Here is a 17,709-nt window from a genome sequence, read left to right on the forward strand (position 1 = left end):
CCCAGCAGGTCGAGGCTGCAGTGGCCGGGAGCGGCCACTGCACTCCAGTCTGGGTGACAGAGTGAGACTCCAACTCAAAATAAATAAATAAATAAATAGACGAGGACCATGAAAACTGGACACTGAGGTTATACCTAGACTGGATTAAATATGTTGGATATAGCTACCACTAAGTTACTTGGAAATTATCAAGTGGAAAAAATTAGTAGAGCTGCATGTTCTATTTAGAAAGTTTATCTGTCTCTGTGGAAACATGACTTTTTAAATTTGCTTTATTTTTAAACTTTATTTTTTAGAGACAACTTCTTGCTCTGTCAGACAGGCTGGAGTGCAGTGGCACAATCATAGCTAACTGTAACCTTGAGCTTCTGGGCTCAAACGATTCTCTTGTCTCAGCCTTCTGGGTAGTGTAGGTATGTGTGTGTCACCATGCCCAGCTAATTTTTTTCATTTGTTGTAGAGATGAGATCTTGCAATGTTTCCCAAACTGGTCTTGAAATCCTGGCCTGAAGTGATCCTCCCACTTTGGCCTCCCAAAGCTCTAGGATTACAGATGTAAGCCACTGTGGCCACCCATCACATGGTTTTAATTTGTGTTTGTTTAGCACTATGTCTTAGCAGATATATATTTTAGACCTGATTTATTTTCATTTTCTGCTATGCTCATAACATTTTAGGTATTTGTAGCTTAACTTGGTTGGCCCTGTATATATTAATTTATAATATAGTTTGAGTTTATTGTTTAATCATTATAGGATTTAACACTATAATATTCTGGGATATAAATGTGCTAATAGAATTATGCTTTTATATTCAGTCAGGGTTATTTTGTGACTTGAAAGCCATGTGGCATTTTAGAAACTAGCCATAAATGAATATAAGCAAGCAGTTTACCGAATGTCTCCATATCCAGGTGGTCACACAGGAAGATGATTACATTGTGTGGAGGAATAAATTATGAAATAACACATAAGTTATTTTGGGGGGGTCTACATAAAAAAACATTTTTACGTTGAGTCCTGAGAGTATGTTCTATGAAAACAGTGATTTCTAAGTAGAATAAAAATTTCCTCACTAGATTTGAGAAGGAACTACTACAAAATTTTGAAAGACTTTGTGTTAAATTCTGAGTCAATACGTCTGCTGGCATATGATGAATTGAGTTTTTCAGCTAAAGGGATTGGGGTAGATTCCCTAAAGAGGGGTATCCCCAAGAAAGAGAACATATATTCTTTAAATATTACTCATGTTATCATCTAGAAACTGACTGTTTGAATACTTTGCCAGCTAATGTGGGAATATTTCAGACTGTGCAAATCTCTTGGGGACCTCTTCAAGCTCTTCCTCTAGCCAACTGAGACTCTCAGGCTTGAAACAAGTTTCTGCTTCTTTTTTGTAGGAAGAATGACAACTCTCCAATATCATAAAGTACACTTCACCTTTCTTGTTAGAGTGTTCCAACGGATTCAAAACAGAAAGGCAAAATAATGCACTGAAAAGGACCATTGCCCCTACTCCCAGTCTCCTTCTCTGGCTCTAGACCACGAGTAGCAGCAGACTTGGCCTCCTACAGGAGCAGGACAGGGCACAGGAGTGGTGGGCAGGCTGGGGTGAGCATTCTGGAGTCCAGTGTTGTCAGCCTTCACACCCAGTACTGCACTTGACCCCAGGATTTTGTCTCCTACAGGGGACAGCCAGTTGTTGCCATGGAGGATTGTGGTCCAGTGTTGCCAAGTCTTTTGCTATTTTGAAGAGATGCTGAAAATAGATATCTTTATGTGAAATCTCCCAGTTAAAAAACATTTTTTTTACATTGTGGGGGGAGGGTCAAACAAACATGTTTATGGGCTAGCTTGTGACCTTTCGCCATCTTGTGACCTCTACTCCAGATCTTTCCTGCTGTGCTTGTATTCTGTTCCCTGCATCTCCAGGCTCCCCAGTTTAAATTTGATTCTCCTGTAGCAAGGACTTTCTGTTAAGGAATAACTGGCCAATCCCATGAATGGATCTTTTTTGCCTTTTCCACTTCTTCAGTTTCCTGTGATTCTAGAAACAAGCCCAAGTTGGCAGTACCTCCCCAGTCACAGACCACCCTTTTATGGTTAGTTCCCACACCCAACCACTTAGAAGGAGAGAGGACAACATTGTGATAAAAAGGGTAGTTTGTGGCCTTCTGACTTTCCTCAGACCATACTGTGCAGAGAGCTAGCTGCTTGGGCCTCCTATGCCTAAAATTGGTAATTTCTTTCACATCAAGACAATTTTCTACTGGGTTCTTGGAGCATAGAATACACTAAACTCAGGCTGTGGGCCTTGGTTATTCACAGGTTTCACAGGTTTAGAATCAGGACAACTCAGCACCGCCTCTTGTAATATGTGTGGGACAGTCAGTTCTCACGTCAGAGCAGTGCCTGTTAGCCTGCGACCGGTGTTGGACGTAACCAAGGGATCCTTCCAAAGAGAGCCAGAACAGCACAGTAAGCTGTGGCAGCAGAAGTTATGTTTAGAAAAAGTATTATTTTGATAGGAACTGATGAATAGAAGTAGCTGATGTAGATTTAGAAACTTTGCTTCAGAAAATCAAGTTCCCCTTTTTTTGGAGTGACCTAAAAAGTTGATAAAGATTGGATTCTCCCTAAGTTTTCAGGTTGTGCTGAAACTGGCCTATGACATGAGCAACTCTGAGAGCGAACACTGAACTGCATGAGAAGCAGGTTAGCAGTCTCCTTTTTTAAAATCATCAAATAATTAAAATGTTAAAAAGAAGTTATGCATATTTAATATATCTGAAGGCATATTTTTTATTTGAAGATGAACCACTATTTAATATACACCCTCTCCATATTTTTCTCTTGTATATATACATATTCTTTTTATAAAACTAAGCTCATGCTATGTATAATGTTTTATAACTTGTGTTTTTAACTGACTTTATCATCAGCATTCTCCCATGTCATTGAATACTTTTCATCAGTGATTTTTTAAATGATGTAATTTTTTAATGGCAATCAAACACATGAACAACTCTATTTAGTCTACCCTCTGTTGAATAATTAAGTGCTACTGATTGTTTTCTTATTACAGCAAACATGCTTTTACATGAATCTTTGTATCTCTAATTGCTGCATCAACAGATAAGAACATTTTAAAGACTTTTTATACAAACTATCAACTCTGACCATATTCCTTCTGGGGCCTTATTAAAAATACTTGTTCTTGGCCAGGTGCGGTGGCTCAAACCTGTCATCCCAGCACTTTGGGAGGCCGAGGCAAGAGGGTTGCCTGAGCCCAGGGGTTCAAGACCAGCCTGGGCAACTTGGTGAGACTTTGTCTTTACAATATATCAAAAAATTAGCCGGGTGTGATAGCGCATGCCTGTAGTTCCAGCTACTTGGAAGGCTGAGGCAGAAGGATCGCTTGAGCCCAGTGTGTTGACGCTGGGGTGGCTGTGAGCATGCCACTGCACTCCAATCTGGGCGACAAAGTGAGACTCTGACTCAAAAAAAAAAAAAAATACTAGTACTTGGTACTAATAGTTTTATTCTCAAAAAACTTCAAAAAGTCATTGTCTTTTAAAAAAAAAAGGAATCTCACTTTGGTGCCCAGGCAGGAGTACAGTGGCATGCTTAACATCCACTACAGCCTTGACCTCCTGTGTTCAGGCAATCCTTCCACCTCGGCCTCCCAAGTAGCTGGAACTACATGCGCACGCCACCACACCCAGCTAGTTTTTTGACTAATAGTAAAGACAAGGTCTTGCCAAGTTGCCCAGGCTGGTCTCAAACCCTGGGCTCAGGCAGTCTTCTCACCTTGGCCTCCCAAAGTGCTGGGATTACAGGAATGCGCCACCACACCCGGCCCAAGAAGTCATTGTCTTCTTGACCAGCTGTGCAGAAGCCTCCAGAGGTCTTTTCTGTTCCTCTTTGCGTTCCTTAAGGAAAGTTAATGTGTTTGACAGATTATGGAGCTGAGACATAGGTCCTTTTTAATATGGTGTCACCTAGTAATCAGGTCATCAAGCTGTTGTTTATTTTTGGGCACTTGTGCCTGATAAGTAATTGTAGTCACTACAGTGAGACCTGAGGCAGCTTTACGTAGGTATTTCCAGAACTGTAGATATAGAATATACTGAATGAGCGTCAAGTCAGTGTAGGCCTCACTTAAGATGAGATGCAGCTCTCATATACTTAGAATACATTTTTCTGCGAATGATCCATGCTACCTATCCATTCAATGTGAGTGACCTGGAAAGGGGGGGGAAGTTGGAATAGAAGGTAATTGGTATTTCTTCTGGGGACAGAGCTTTGATTTATGAGCTCGGCTTTCTACACAGACAGCTGTGTGGTCCCTAAACAAGTCTTGTCTTGTGTGATTAATGTGTACCAGGGGAACTCCTAATGGAATTAGGTACTTATCGAGATGAGGCCGTTGCTCTTCATTCATTCCTTTCATGTGCACCTGCCTTCTTGATAAGCAAACACCGTTTACCCTGTCTCCTTCAGCCACTATTTAAATTAGAAACCTGACAGCCTGCTTTAGATAAGTTGTTTCCAGAGCCTCCTGTGTCATAACACTAACACTGTTCTATTCTGAGCACCAAGGAGATGGACACAGAGTGAGGATTAGCGACATGATCTCTAAGGATTGAAAGAAACTTGAGAAATATGATCTCAGCTTCTCATTTTGTAGCACCATCAGTCCCTGGCTTCAAAGAACTTCTCGTCTTGTTAGAAATAAGACGTACACATAGGGAACGACTGAACACTAGAACAACAACAAAAAGAAACTCAGCACAAGGCAATGGTTTGTGCCAAACGTGAAATCCCAGGGAGGGCATTAGGGTTTCGGAGGGAGAATTGTTTGGGCAATTCATTGGGCACCTGTGCTAGAGAGTTTAATTTTTATTGCTGTTTTCTAACTAGGCCTTGAAGAATAGGTGAGATTGAAAAGTGAAGGTCATTCCTCCCAAGGGGGTGGTAAAGTTAAAACAGAAATGCCTGGAAACAAGAGTGGGTAATTTGGGCTGGTGTGAGGGGCTTGCTGGAAAACCCACCTTTCCATCTGTGGCTACATAATGTGGAGTGACCTTCAGAAGCCCCTTCTGTTGAGCTGGTGAGTTCTGCACTGCAGAGCCTAGAGCCTCCCCATCACTCGCTTTGTAGAGTTTAGAGATAACCAGCACAGCCGAGGCTCCTCACCATCCCCATGGGCTCAGGGGGTCCAGCCAGCCACCCACCAAGAGACACATCTGGTAGTTTTCTGAAATGGGGATGGGCTGTGACTCTTAGTCATCCCTGGATGAAGTCCTGACTGAGAAAAAGTCTGCCTCTTTTTCACAGGACTTGGTTCCTGGTGCCTTAAACTTATGCCTTAAACATACCCTGTGCTCTCAGTCAGGCCTCGTAAAACTGTAATCAGGCTTTATAAAACCATGAAGTGATTGGCAGTAGCCAGTGGAGGCTTTTTAATTTTCAGTAAAGTCATAGTGGTGTGGGCAGTAATTCACAAAAGGTAAGAATTACAAACATGTAAACATAGCATCTCTCTACCTTTTCAAATACTTAAAAACAATACCCATTTCAACTAAAGTCTGACACTTGAATACAGTACTTTGTTTTACTACCCAGTGTCTTTCCAGATACTCAAAGATATTTTTCCTATTTAGCCTGTCTGATAGTCTAACATTTGAACTTCATTCCTTTGGTTAGGAGATTACCCTTTATTAAAATGTAAATCTTTTCCTCTTAAAATAATTATCAGCCATTTACATTACAGTTTACCTTAGTTGGGCAGGATTAGGGAGCAGGTGAAATATAATTAAGGCTTGAAGTGGGTAAGAGCAATCCTTAAACTTGACAATTTTGCTTTGCAGTGAGCCTGGCATCTAACTTGGGGACCTGAGAAAGTGCTGCGGTAGATGGGTCCCAGCTCAACATGCTAGGATTCAGAGGTAGTTTCGCAACTTCTTAGAAGTTGAGTGCTCTCTTTTAAAATTATCGATAAAGTGGCTGGGAAAATTGCCTGGACCTCTTATGTAACAATTCTGATCCCCAATTTGTACAGTTGGGCAACATTGGACATACGTATTGTACACATAAACTTCAGCTTGCCAGGGGCCCTGCTTGTGTCTGAAGTGGTGATGCCACTGGGCAGGCCTTTGTAAGGGTGAAAACTGGTTCCACTGGAGTTAGGCAAGCCAGAAGTGCATTGATTTCTTGACTAAGCCTTCCCAAAGTTTGGGTAAAATGTGTCTGGCCCAGTTTTGGGTTTCTTTTTTTTTTTTTTTTTTTTTTAATGAGATTGTAGCTCTTCTGGAGGAACGTTCCTTTTTATCCCTTAAAATTCCATAGTGTGGGGAAGAAAGTGGGACTTAGCTCTGATAAAAGGGATTTTTATTTTATTTTATTTTATTCCTTCATTTGCTATTTATTGAAATTTATTTCAAGGTTTATAAACTATTACTTCTACCTCATTTTCTTCCTGGCCACTTGCTTCTAATTTAGGCTTCAGCTAATGGCATTTTAATAAAATCCCATGAATACATTTGAAGATTATGCATTAACCTTTTCATACCATTTAATCAAAACTTCTTGGTACTTCACACTAATAAATTAAATATTTGTGTTTATTTAGGAAGTATTGAACTTTACACCAAAGTGTTAAGTGCACCATTAAGAAAGTAGTAGTTATCTGTTTAATAAATGCCTCTAGCACTTCACTGGCTTGATCTACTTAAATTTACTAATTTATGTAAATTCACATAATTCTTTTTTTTTTTTTAGTTGGAGTCTCACTTTGTCGCCCAGGCTGGAGTGCAGTGGCATGCTCATGGCCACGCAGCCTCGACCTGCTGGGCTCAGGCAATCCTTCTGCCTCAGCCTTTCAAGTAGCTGGAACTATAGCACGCACTACCTCGCCCAACTAACTTACTTTTTATTTATTTATTGTAGAGACAAGGTCTCACTCTGTTGCTCAGGCTGGTCTCAAACCCCTGAGCTCTGGCAGTCCTCTCGCCTCAGCCTCCCAAAGTGCTGGGATTACAGGCTTGAGCTACCACACCCAACCCACATAATTCTTTTAAAACTTATGGCATATATTTTTTTAATTGGGCAAAGGCAAAAATTTAAATATATCTTAGAAAATAAGATTGTATGACACATTCATACAGTGGAATATTGTGCAACAACTAATTGTTTATGAAAAATTTCTAATAGTGTGAGAAGGTGCTTGTGATATATAAGCTGTGTATGTGGTACGCTTTTACCAATGTTACGTATATGGACATGTGTGAAGAAATAGAAAAAAGACATACAGAAAAGAAGTACACGAAATGCAAATAGTGAGTGGTTCTGTCTGCATGAGAGAATTATGAGTAAATTACATTTGTATTCTTTATACTTTTCCATTGTTTATTTAATTTTTGATACTGACTAGGTATCCGTTTTGCAATAAAAAATAAACCCAGTGTGGGGTTATAAATCATTTTACTGCCTACCTCAGTGAAGTTTTAAAATACGTAATGGACATTCAAGGTAAGATTAATACTTTCTGTAGAGAGCCAAGGAAAAATTCCCTATCATAAATTTTTTTAATTGCTGAGAATTTTGCTATTTAGTACCTTCAGTTACCTCACATGTCATTAGGCAGTTTTCTTGGAGATCAGTGTTTCTTTTTTTTTTTTTGAGTTGGAGTCTCACTCTGTCGCCCAGACTGGAGTGCAGTGGCCGCTTCTGGCCACCACAGCTTCGACCTGCTGGGCTCTGGCGATCCTTCCGCCTCAGCCTTCCAAGTAGCTGGAACTATAAGCGCGCACTACCACACCCGGCTAATTTTTTGATTTATTGTAGAGGTGAGGTCTCGCCAAGTTGCCCAGGCGGGTCTCAAACCCGCGGGCTCAGGCAATCCACTCACGATCGGTGTTTCTTAAACTAGAAATGCTGATGTTAACTCATAGGCTTGTTGCAACAGTTTGAAAAATAATAATTCACAGTTTTACAGAATTAATGGTAGCAGCTATGAAAATCCTAAAGCATTTTAATTCTTGTCTTGTGAGATTATTTTATTTTTTAAATAAATCTTTTCTTATTGACGTATAGCACACATATATAACAGTGTACAGCCTATGAATTTTTACAGAGTGAACACACTCCTGTGACCACTTCATTTTTGTTGTATCATGCTGTTTATCTCTGATAAAATTTTCATAGAAGTTCCACATTTAAAAATCTGTGTTGTTTTAGTGTTCTGTGGTCTCCGGAAGTTGTATTCTAGCTATTTTACACTTTTGGGGCTCATCACTATATTAGCTCTTAGGATTTTTATATTTTTCAAGGAACTCTAAAATTTCACTCAGAATAAATATTGCTGTTCTTAGTTCATGGTAAGAAAATTGACTTTTAAATATTAAAAATGAGCCAGACGTGGTGGCTCATGCCTGTAATCCCAACAATTAGGGAGGCTGAGGTGAGAGGATTACCTGAACCCAGGGGTTCAAAACCAGTCTGGGCAACTTGGCAAGACCTGTCTCTACAATAAAATAAAATAAGTTAAATTAGCTGGGCGTAGTGGTGCGTGCCTGTAGTCCCAGCAACTGGGTGGCTGAGGCTGAAGGATCACCTGAGCCCAGCAGGTCAAGGCTGTGGTGCCCGTGAGCGTGCCACTGTCCTCCAGCCTGGATGACAGAATGAGACTCCGACTCAAAAAGTAATAATAAAGATTTAAAATGAAAGAAAGTAATAACTAGGAAGTATTGATCTCTAGCTCTGCAGAATGATTTTTCTCTTTCAGTCCCAACTGCGGCCCATGTTTTGCCCTAGTGGCTGATTGTGTAGAACTTGATTCCTGTTTGTCGGCACACAATACAGCTTAGGTTGCTAATCTGAAGAAGCAAATCAGCAGCCATCTGTAAGTGTGTCAGGCCTAGAAATCCTAGACCAAACTGGGCGGAACTTTAGAGATCATCAGCCTTAGATGAGGAAACTGAGGCCCGGAAGGTAACATGTCCTGCCCAGAGTCATAAGGTGGCACCAGAGCTAAGTCTAGATCCCTGGCTAAACTTGACTACTGACTCAGGCTTAGTCCCTCTTGTCATCTCAAAACTCACCCTTTCTACTAAAAATGCCATCTTCAGACTGTGAAATCAACTTCTCAAGAAAGTTGAACTACCTAACACATTTTTCAGTCAAACTTCTCATTAGGGATAACCTGACGGCATCGACCTTTTTTGGACTCCATCCGTTGGGCTACTTCGGGTGAATGAGAGACTGCATGGTGATGGTGTAAATGCCGATTTGTAATTGTTTACTGTGGTTGTGAGAGTACATTCAACTGGAAAAACCCTGGCAACAGGGAAAGTGTGACATGATGTCAACTTGTGACCCTGCCCTGGGGAGCAGGCCATGTCAGGAGACCTAGCGGTGCTTCTGGAACACAAGGTTTCTAGGCCATGCTCCCAGGCACCGGCCAGGAGCACTGGCTTTGCACCTACAAGATGACCATCATAGTGTTTCATGATTTGGGGTTTGTGAGGTTGTTGTTTTTAAGTTGTCTAATGGTGGATATGTAAGTAAAGCTGCTCTCTGGTTTTCTGAGGGAGGTCAGGCAATGTATATTGAGTAAGTATTGACCTCTGTGGTAGGCTCTGGGTTTAGTGTTTAAAACATTTCTGGGAAGACTTAGTCTATGGAACCGACAGTTCCAAAGAGAGATCACCTTTGTCCTCTGGGAACCTTGGTTCTGTTGGTATGTTGGAGAGAGCAAACTGACTTCACCTACCTGTGAGTTTGTATCCTGATAGAAAGAGTATCTTCTATGTCTCACATAGCAGCCATCTTTGACTTGACTTTCAGTGCCATAGTCCTGTCTGCCAGACCCCTCCTACCCTTTCCCATTCTGTTCACATTACATACCTTCCTCAGAGGCCAGATTGATGACTTGACCCCAGATGTCTGTGGCTATCTCTGCCCTTGACCTTTTTTTTTTTTTTTTTTTTTTGAGTCAGGGTCTCATTCTGTTACCCAGGCTGGAGTACAGCAGCATGATCACAGCTCACCTCGTCTCGACCTCCTGGGCTCAGTCAGTCCTTCCACCTTAGCCTCCTAAGTGGCTGGGACTATAGGCACATGCCACTACCCAGCTTTTTTCTTTTTTGTAGAGATGAGGTCTCACTGTGTTGCCCAAGCTGGCCTCAAGCAATCCTTCGGCCTTGGCCTCCCAAAGTGCTGGAATTTCAGGCAAGAGCCACCACCCATTCTTTTGAATTTTTGAACATATCTCCCCCTCATTTAGAATGGCCCCTCCTCTCCTTCTACTTCTTCAAATCCTGCCCAACTTTCAGGGTCCAGCTCAATCCCCATCTTCTCTCAAGCCTTTCCCAGTCTTCTCTCCTTGGACTTGCATAGCACTGCAGCCCCATTTGGCCGAGTGGTGACAAGAATGGACCCTGGGCCACGCTGCCTGGGTGATTGGGCAACCATTCCTGGCCTAGAGTTCTTCATCTGTGAAAATGGGAATAATTGCACTTGGCCCATAGTCATGCAGATTAAGTGAGCTCATACTATTAAAACCTATAGAGTAGCATATGGCACTTAAATTCTCATCAAATAGTAGCTGCTATTATTATTCCTTCCGGCATGTATTAAGTCATGGCCTTCTTTGTGTTATTGTTTCATCTTAATTATCTATTTCTTGGTCCCTTGTAATATAGACCTCCCATGAAGAAAGAGACTTGATTTTACACTTTTGTTGACCCTTTCCAGTACGACATATGATATATAGGTCCCCAGTACGTATCACTTAAAATGAAACAATTATTATAGTAAAGAAAGCGGATGGAACAGCAGCAAGGGCTGAGGAGAAAAGGTGGGCTTCATTTCACAGATGGAGTGTTCTTATGATTCCTAGAACATGTAATTTGTTTCTTTTTTCATTGCTGTTGTGTCTGATGAACTCTTCTGCCACAATCACTAGAAGTGTGAACGTTGTTTAGCAAGGATGTTAGAATTTCAGAGGTTAGCACGTGCCTGTAATTCCGGCTACTCAGAAGGCTGAGGCGGAAGGATCGCCGGAGCCCAGCAGGTCGAGGCTGCGGTGGCCGGGAGCAGTCACTGCACTCCAGTCTGGACTACAGAGTGAGACTCCAACTCAAAAAAAAAAGAATTTCATAGGTTGTCGCAGACACTGTTTTCTTCCAGGCCCACAGTGGGAGGGAATCTCATACAGGAGAGTCAGATCTATCAGAATATCTCAGAGCAGTAAGTGGCGGGTCATGAGCTGACTGAACATGCTTCCCTGGCAGAGGGCATACCAAGTTGCCGATGCGAAGGGAACCTTGGTCTGCAGCCACTGTCTGCTTTGCAGAACAGCTCGGACACCTATAGTGCCATGTTTACTCGTCAGTGTTCACAGACATTTGAGGGAAATTGGGGGTCAGGGGAACCACACAATAGAATTAAGCCAGTTGCAGACAGGAGTCCTTGTGATGGCAGTTTTCTGTCCTCCAGCCAGTGTCGGGGACCTCAGCCAGGTCTCCCAACCCTGTCTCCCAGATGAAAATGCTACATTTCTCCTCCTCCTAGGCTGGAACAAGATATCAAAAAGTTAAAGGCTGACCTCCAAGCCAGCCGGCAAGTGGAACAAGAGCTCCGCAGTCAGATCAGCTCTCTGTCGAGCACCGAGCGAGGGATCCGCTCAGAAATGGGCCAGCTCCGGCAGGAGAACGAGCTGCTGCAGAACAAGTATGTGCATGGTCGGGCCAGCCCACGCCTCACTGTTGCTCTCAGGCCCAGGGCTCAGAGCTTGAGGCTCGGGTGACGGAGACTACCAAGAGGGGTTTAAATAAGATGCTTAAAATGAGTAATTTAGTACCAGGTGTCCAACATGTTTATAAAATCTATAGAACCTTTTTTCATTGCATCAAAATAGTTCATTACTGTTACTATTTTGTCTTCTCACATTCAATAACTTTGTGATAATAAAAGTTAAACTGACAAGAAGTCATTCCGCCACAGTTGGAAAATCTTGCTCCTTTGAGGGAAAGTTTCCAGAGGATTCGGCTATTTAGATTTGCTTTGGTTTCTGGAATAAAAAACAACTTTGTACTTTGATTTTGTTTGAAGGAGGAGGCAAAAAGCCAACTCTTCTATGTGAATTCTTTTAGGCTTTCCATTAATTCATTCTCGAATTACTTCTTGACTCAATGTGGGTCTTTTTTTTTTTAAATCTCCAAGCAGTACATGTCAGTGGTAGTGATTGTAGGCTCTGGGCTTCCCCAGTTGGAAGAGGAACTCAGCATTTTTAAGGAATGTAATTCAAAAGCTAGAGCATTACCAGCGAAGAACCTCTCCATTGCTTCCGACTGACATTTGTGGTGGTTCTAGCACTGGTACATAGAGAGCATCCAATGATGAGCTCACCTCATGCTGATAGGTAAAGCTGGGGGTGGTGGAAGGCAGGCTGACATTTCTATCTGAATTGAGCATCCTATGACTAACTACAAGATGGATGTTGGGACACTCAGCGAACATCCCAAGCTGGAAATGAAAGGCTGCCACAGAATTGTATTCAGGAAAAGAAAGGGCTTTCCCCTGTCATTACCTCTGTTTCAGTGGGGCTGGTCCTGCCCGTGGTTCTTTCAGGGCTCTAGAATGAGTTCTGTGATTTTGTTAGAAACTTGTTTTGCCCAGGACCACCTTTATGTCACTTCCCGTAAGAGAGCAGAGGCTAGGTCTGGTTCTCTTTTTTATAAGGCAACTTGTGTATTGGTGTTTAGGAATTATTAAAGAATAATGACAATGTGTTTCCCCAGGTGCTCTGGGAATTGACATGATTTGCTGTTCAAACTTCCTGTTTATTTGGCCTTAAATTGATAAAAAGAAGTCATGTTTCTCACGGTTTTATAGTGAGCCTAATTGTAAAACTTTATATTTCCATAGGTTACATAATGCCGTGCAAATGAAGCAAAAAGACAAGCAGAATATCAGCCAGTTGGAGAAAAAGCTAAAAGCTGAGCAGGAAGCCAGAAGTTTTGTAGAAAAACAGTTAATGGAGGAGAAAAAAAGAAAGAAGTTAGAAGAAGCCACTGCTGCTCGAGCTGTTGCATTTGCTGCTGCATCCAGGTATGTCCTTGTCACCTGAGTGTTTAATCCAAGGTTGATGTTCCTTTACCAAGACACACTGGGAATTTGATGCCTTGGGCAGGATTGAACACACAACACTCAGGCATGGGTGGAGTGCTTGTAAGTACAGTTTTATCAGCTGGTTTAAACTCCATCTGTGCAGGCTTGCACTGTCAACAACAGCTCCCTCCCTCTGTGAGCTCATCTGTAAAGAGGGAGGAGGGATCGCCATGCTTCCCACACCTGGGAGGCAAAGTGCTGCTCATCGCAAGGTTCCAGTCACCTTCTGTGAGGCTGATGGTCACTAACTGCTTGGAGAGAAGCCATCTGCAATTCTGTTTCCTGTAGGCGACTATCATTGCTCTCCACTCTTAGGTGTGTGTTTCTGGAGTTTTTATCTTAAGATGGAAGAAAAGTAAAATCTTGGTTGCCCAAGCACTGTGTACTGATTGCTCATGTCTTTGCTGGATATCAGCAAACTCAAATGAGATGGAATAAAAAGTGAAACATAAGTCTGTATTAGATGGCATTAAATTTGTGGAGTGATGAAAATTGGGGACTGCCTTCTATACCACTGAAAAGTACCTCCCATGCAAGTATTCAAAAAACTGATGTGTACCTGCCATCTAATTCCAGCAAGGAGAGATAATTAAGAGCTTTTTTCCTTCTACTTCACTTATCACTTGTTCTTTGTTTTTTTGACCAGTGAAGTCTATCTACATGGTAGGGATCAGTTATGGGTTTGCAGATATAGAGTGAGGGTAAATTAGTATTATTTATTTCACTTTTAATTTCCAACCTAATTTGTATCTGTGTGGTATAATTCAACTGTAATGCTTCCTTGAGCTTTGCTTTTTTGTACTAAACAAGTAATTTACTTGTCAACTGTAGGCATGTTAGTAGCCGCCTTTGGGGGTCCTGTCATTTGCAGAATAATTGGTGAGTCTCTTCGCCTTTTAGGAAATGGCAGTGAGTGAGAACTCTGTCCTGGGTGAGCCTGGCTTCCCCCAGCGACTCTAGCCTGCAGATGGCCCATCCGAATCTATGCAGACTTACAGGACCCTTGACTAGCCTGCCTGGGATGTGGGTTGTTTGTTTAAAGATGTGTAAGCATATCTGAAGCACTTGGACTTGCAGAAGATTTTCCTGAACATTCATTTAGTGTGGCCTCTGCTCTCCTTAATTCATCCAGCACCTGCCCTTTTAGAAAAATCCCACTGAGGAGAGGATATTGCAGTCCTTCACCATATTGTTTAGTGTCTCCCATGCCTGAGACTCAGTAAGTTCGTTTCAGTGTCTACCCCAAATCCTTTTTGCTTCCAGTTTAGCATATTTGTTTTAGTCATATCTTTGGACGGTCCTTGCTTGCCTTCACCTATTTAGGGCTGTTTTCATTCTTAAGTACATCTCAGGGCGTAAAGCTCTCACTAGACCTTCCTCTTTGGTAAATGAAGAACACCTGCTTTCTTCACCGGCCTGTTTCTGCACCCAGGGCATTCTATAACTTTGAACTGGCCATTGCTAGCATCTCTTTTAGCATGTCCTCATTATAGCTCTGAGGGGCAGCTTAATGCTACGCCCCTCTTTTTCTGTTTACTCTAAACTTGTGGCAACTTCATAACTAAAGAAAGGCAAACTTACCAACGTGTAACCCCTCAAAAGTGGGGACATTTTTTTTTCAGTTTACTGCCCCCTGCTAGAGGTAGTACATGCTGAGTTCTGTCTTGCTCGGCTTTGTGTGTATTGTCTCACGTCCAGTGGCCTGGTGGGAAGCATGCTGGAATGGGAGCCAGAAAACCTCACTTCTCATCCCAGTTCCGTGACCTAAAAGCTAGGTGACCTTGGACTAGTATTATATCTATGTAGCCTTGGTTTTCTTATCTAGAAGATGGGATAATAGACCCCAAATTGAAGAAGATAGTGTGGGTAAGGTACCTAACTTAGTGCCTGGCTAATGATAATTATTTTATTCTTTCCTTTGTTTTTTGGGGTTTTTTGTTTTTTTTTTTTTGAGTTAGAGTCTCACTCCATCATCCAGGCTAGCATACCATGGCACACTCATGGCCACCCCAGCATCAACTTGCAAGGCTCCAGCAATCCTTCTGCCTCAGCCTTCCAGGTAGCCAGAACTACAGGTGTACTACCATGCCCAGCTATTTTTTTTTTTAATTTATTGTAGAGACAAGGTCTTGCTAAGTCGCCTGGGCTGGTCTCGAACCCGTGGGTCAGGCAATCCACTCTCCTCAGCCTCCCAGAGTGCTGGGATTACAGGCTAAACCACCAAGCCTGGTCCTGTCCCTTTTTTTTTTTTCCGGGACAGGGTTTCACTCTGTCACCCAGACTGGAGTACAGTGGTGTGATCATAGCTCACTGTAATCTCAAACTCTGGGCTCAAGTGATCCTCCCGTCTCAGCCTCCTTAGTAGTTGGCACTACAAGTGTGCACGATCGTGCCCACCTAATTTTAAAATAATTTTTGTAGAGACAGATTTTCACTATATTGCCCAGGCTGGTCTCAAACTCCTGGCAGTCCTCCCATGTCAGCCTCCCAAAGTGCTAGGATTATAGGCATGAGCCACTGTGCCCAGCCCAATTACCTTAGATCAGGGATCCCAAAGCCCCGGCCTGCAGACTGGTACCCATCTGTGACCTGTTTCTGAGCTACACAGCAGGAGGTGAGCAGCAGATGAGCAGAGCTCCACCTCTTGTCAGATCAGCAATGGCATTCAATTCTTATAGGAGTGCAAGCCCTATTGTGTACTGCACATGCTAGGGATTTAGGTTGTGCGCTCCTTATGAGAATCCAATGCCTGATGATCCAACCCCCCCATCTGTGGAAAAATTGTCTTCCACAAAACTGGTTCCTGATGCCAAAAAAGTTGGGGACCACTGCCTTAGATCATTATTGAACTCTTTAAAGGAGAGAAATGAGCAGACTGAGCCAAAAGCTAAAATCTGACAGACCCTGAGGTATAAGAGAAATAGTAATCCTGTGATATAAGTAAACCTATAGTCTTTTAAATCACTTTATTTCTTTCTCTTCTTCTTCAAAAGGGGAGAATGCACCGAAACCTTGCGGAATCGAATCAGAGAACTAGAAGCAGAGGGCAAGAAGCTCACAATGGACATGAAGGTGAAAGAAGACCAGATCAGAGAACTGGAACTGAAAGTACAGGTAATGGGGGAACAAAGACTTCCCTCGTGCTTGAGTTCCTCTGTTAGGCAAGACGGTACCTCTTGATACAGACTATATCCCACTGCATCTGAAAATCCTCTATGTGACAAAAGATTTGAAGCTCTACTGTCATTCAGCTCCTTTCAAGTCCTATTTAATATAGCCATGTTCTAATAAAATCTAGAAATGTTGACAGTCTCTTGACATGTTTCATACCAGAACTTGACTTACTATAGATTTGTTTAACTTTTTCAGGTTATAAGCCAGATCAGTGCCTTTGGAACTTACACATCTCCTCTTAGCCGTAACCCTCTGTCCATTGCCAGGGAGTTGGCTCTTCTAGATGGCACTGAGCTTTGCAGATTGTGGTTGTTAGTAGTGCATGACAAGGAAAGGTGCTAGTGCTCTGGACACAGCCAGTCTTGAGGGCTTGTGTATACCTTAGCCTATTTGGCATTTAAAACTAATGTCATGTATTACAAAGTTACAGTAATTTGAATCATGTGGTACTAGTAAAATGTTACTGTTGAGTCATTGGAATAGAATGGATGACCTGAAGTAGAGTACTAAAAAAAGTAAAGGTGACATCAGAGGCAGATAAGAAAGGTGAGGATTAGTCAGTAAAAATCTTTGGAATAGCTAGGTAACTGGGGAAAAATTAGAAGTTCCTCTCATACCACATAAAAAAAAATCCAAATGAAGAGTTGAATGCAGGGAAAAAAATTATTTTTTAAAACTAGGTGAAAATATAGAATTTATTTGATCTTGAAACGGGAAAGACTTTTCTAAATACAAACGCATTGGAGGAAATCACAAAGCAATAATAATAATAATAATAATAATAATTGGAGAAGATACAGATATTACAACAAATATTATAAATAAGGAACTGATATTCTGTTTATATATAGCTAATGAAAGTTGCTGAGAAAAGCTCAAAGATAGAGAAAAATAGGCTAAGGATGTGAACAAATAATTCAGAAGAAATGTAGGTGATGAATAAAAATATAAAAATATATCCTCATGAATCATCAAAGGCATACAGATTAAAATTAGGTATCAGGCAGGGCATGGTGGCTCACACCTGTCATCCCAACACTTTGGGAGGCTGAGGTGAGAGGATGGCTTATAGCCAGGAGTTCAACATCTGCCTGGGCAACATAGCAAGAACAAACCAGGCATGGTAGTGCATACCTGTAATGCCAGCTACTTGGGAGATTAAGGCAAGAGAATCTTGGAGACCACGAGTTTGAGGCTCCAGTTAGCTATGATCATGCCACTGCACTCCAGCCTGGGTGACAGAGTGAGACCCCACTATTCTTTGTCTGTGAAATTAGCAAATAATTTTGGTTTTTTTTGAGTTGGAGTCTCACTCTGTCGCCCAGACTGGAGTGCAGTGGCCGCTCCCGGCCACCGCAGC

The 17,709-nt window shown here is 42.0% G+C and overlaps 1 protein-coding gene across 2 annotated transcripts in view; it reads left to right on the forward strand.

Moving 5' to 3' along the window:
* Positions 1–17,709, forward strand: part of TMEM57 (transmembrane protein 57) — a 44,877-nt gene that overhangs the window by 21,006 nt on the left and 6,162 nt on the right. For both annotated transcript variants that reach the window (XM_021706486.1, XM_008073071.2), the window contains 3 exons: positions 11,577–11,735; positions 12,933–13,115; positions 16,169–16,289. In XM_021706486.1, the coding sequence (XP_021562161.1) occupies positions 11,577–11,735; positions 12,933–13,115; positions 16,169–16,289 (463 nt within the window). The remainder of the gene's footprint in view (positions 1–11,576; positions 11,736–12,932; positions 13,116–16,168; positions 16,290–17,709) is intronic.

Source organism: Carlito syrichta, unplaced genomic scaffold, assembly GCF_000164805.1.
Source record: "Carlito syrichta isolate Samal-C Ts95f unplaced genomic scaffold, Tarsius_syrichta-2.0.1 Scaffold315639, whole genome shotgun sequence".
Classification (NCBI taxonomy): Eukaryota; Metazoa; Chordata; class Mammalia; order Primates; family Tarsiidae; genus Carlito; species Carlito syrichta.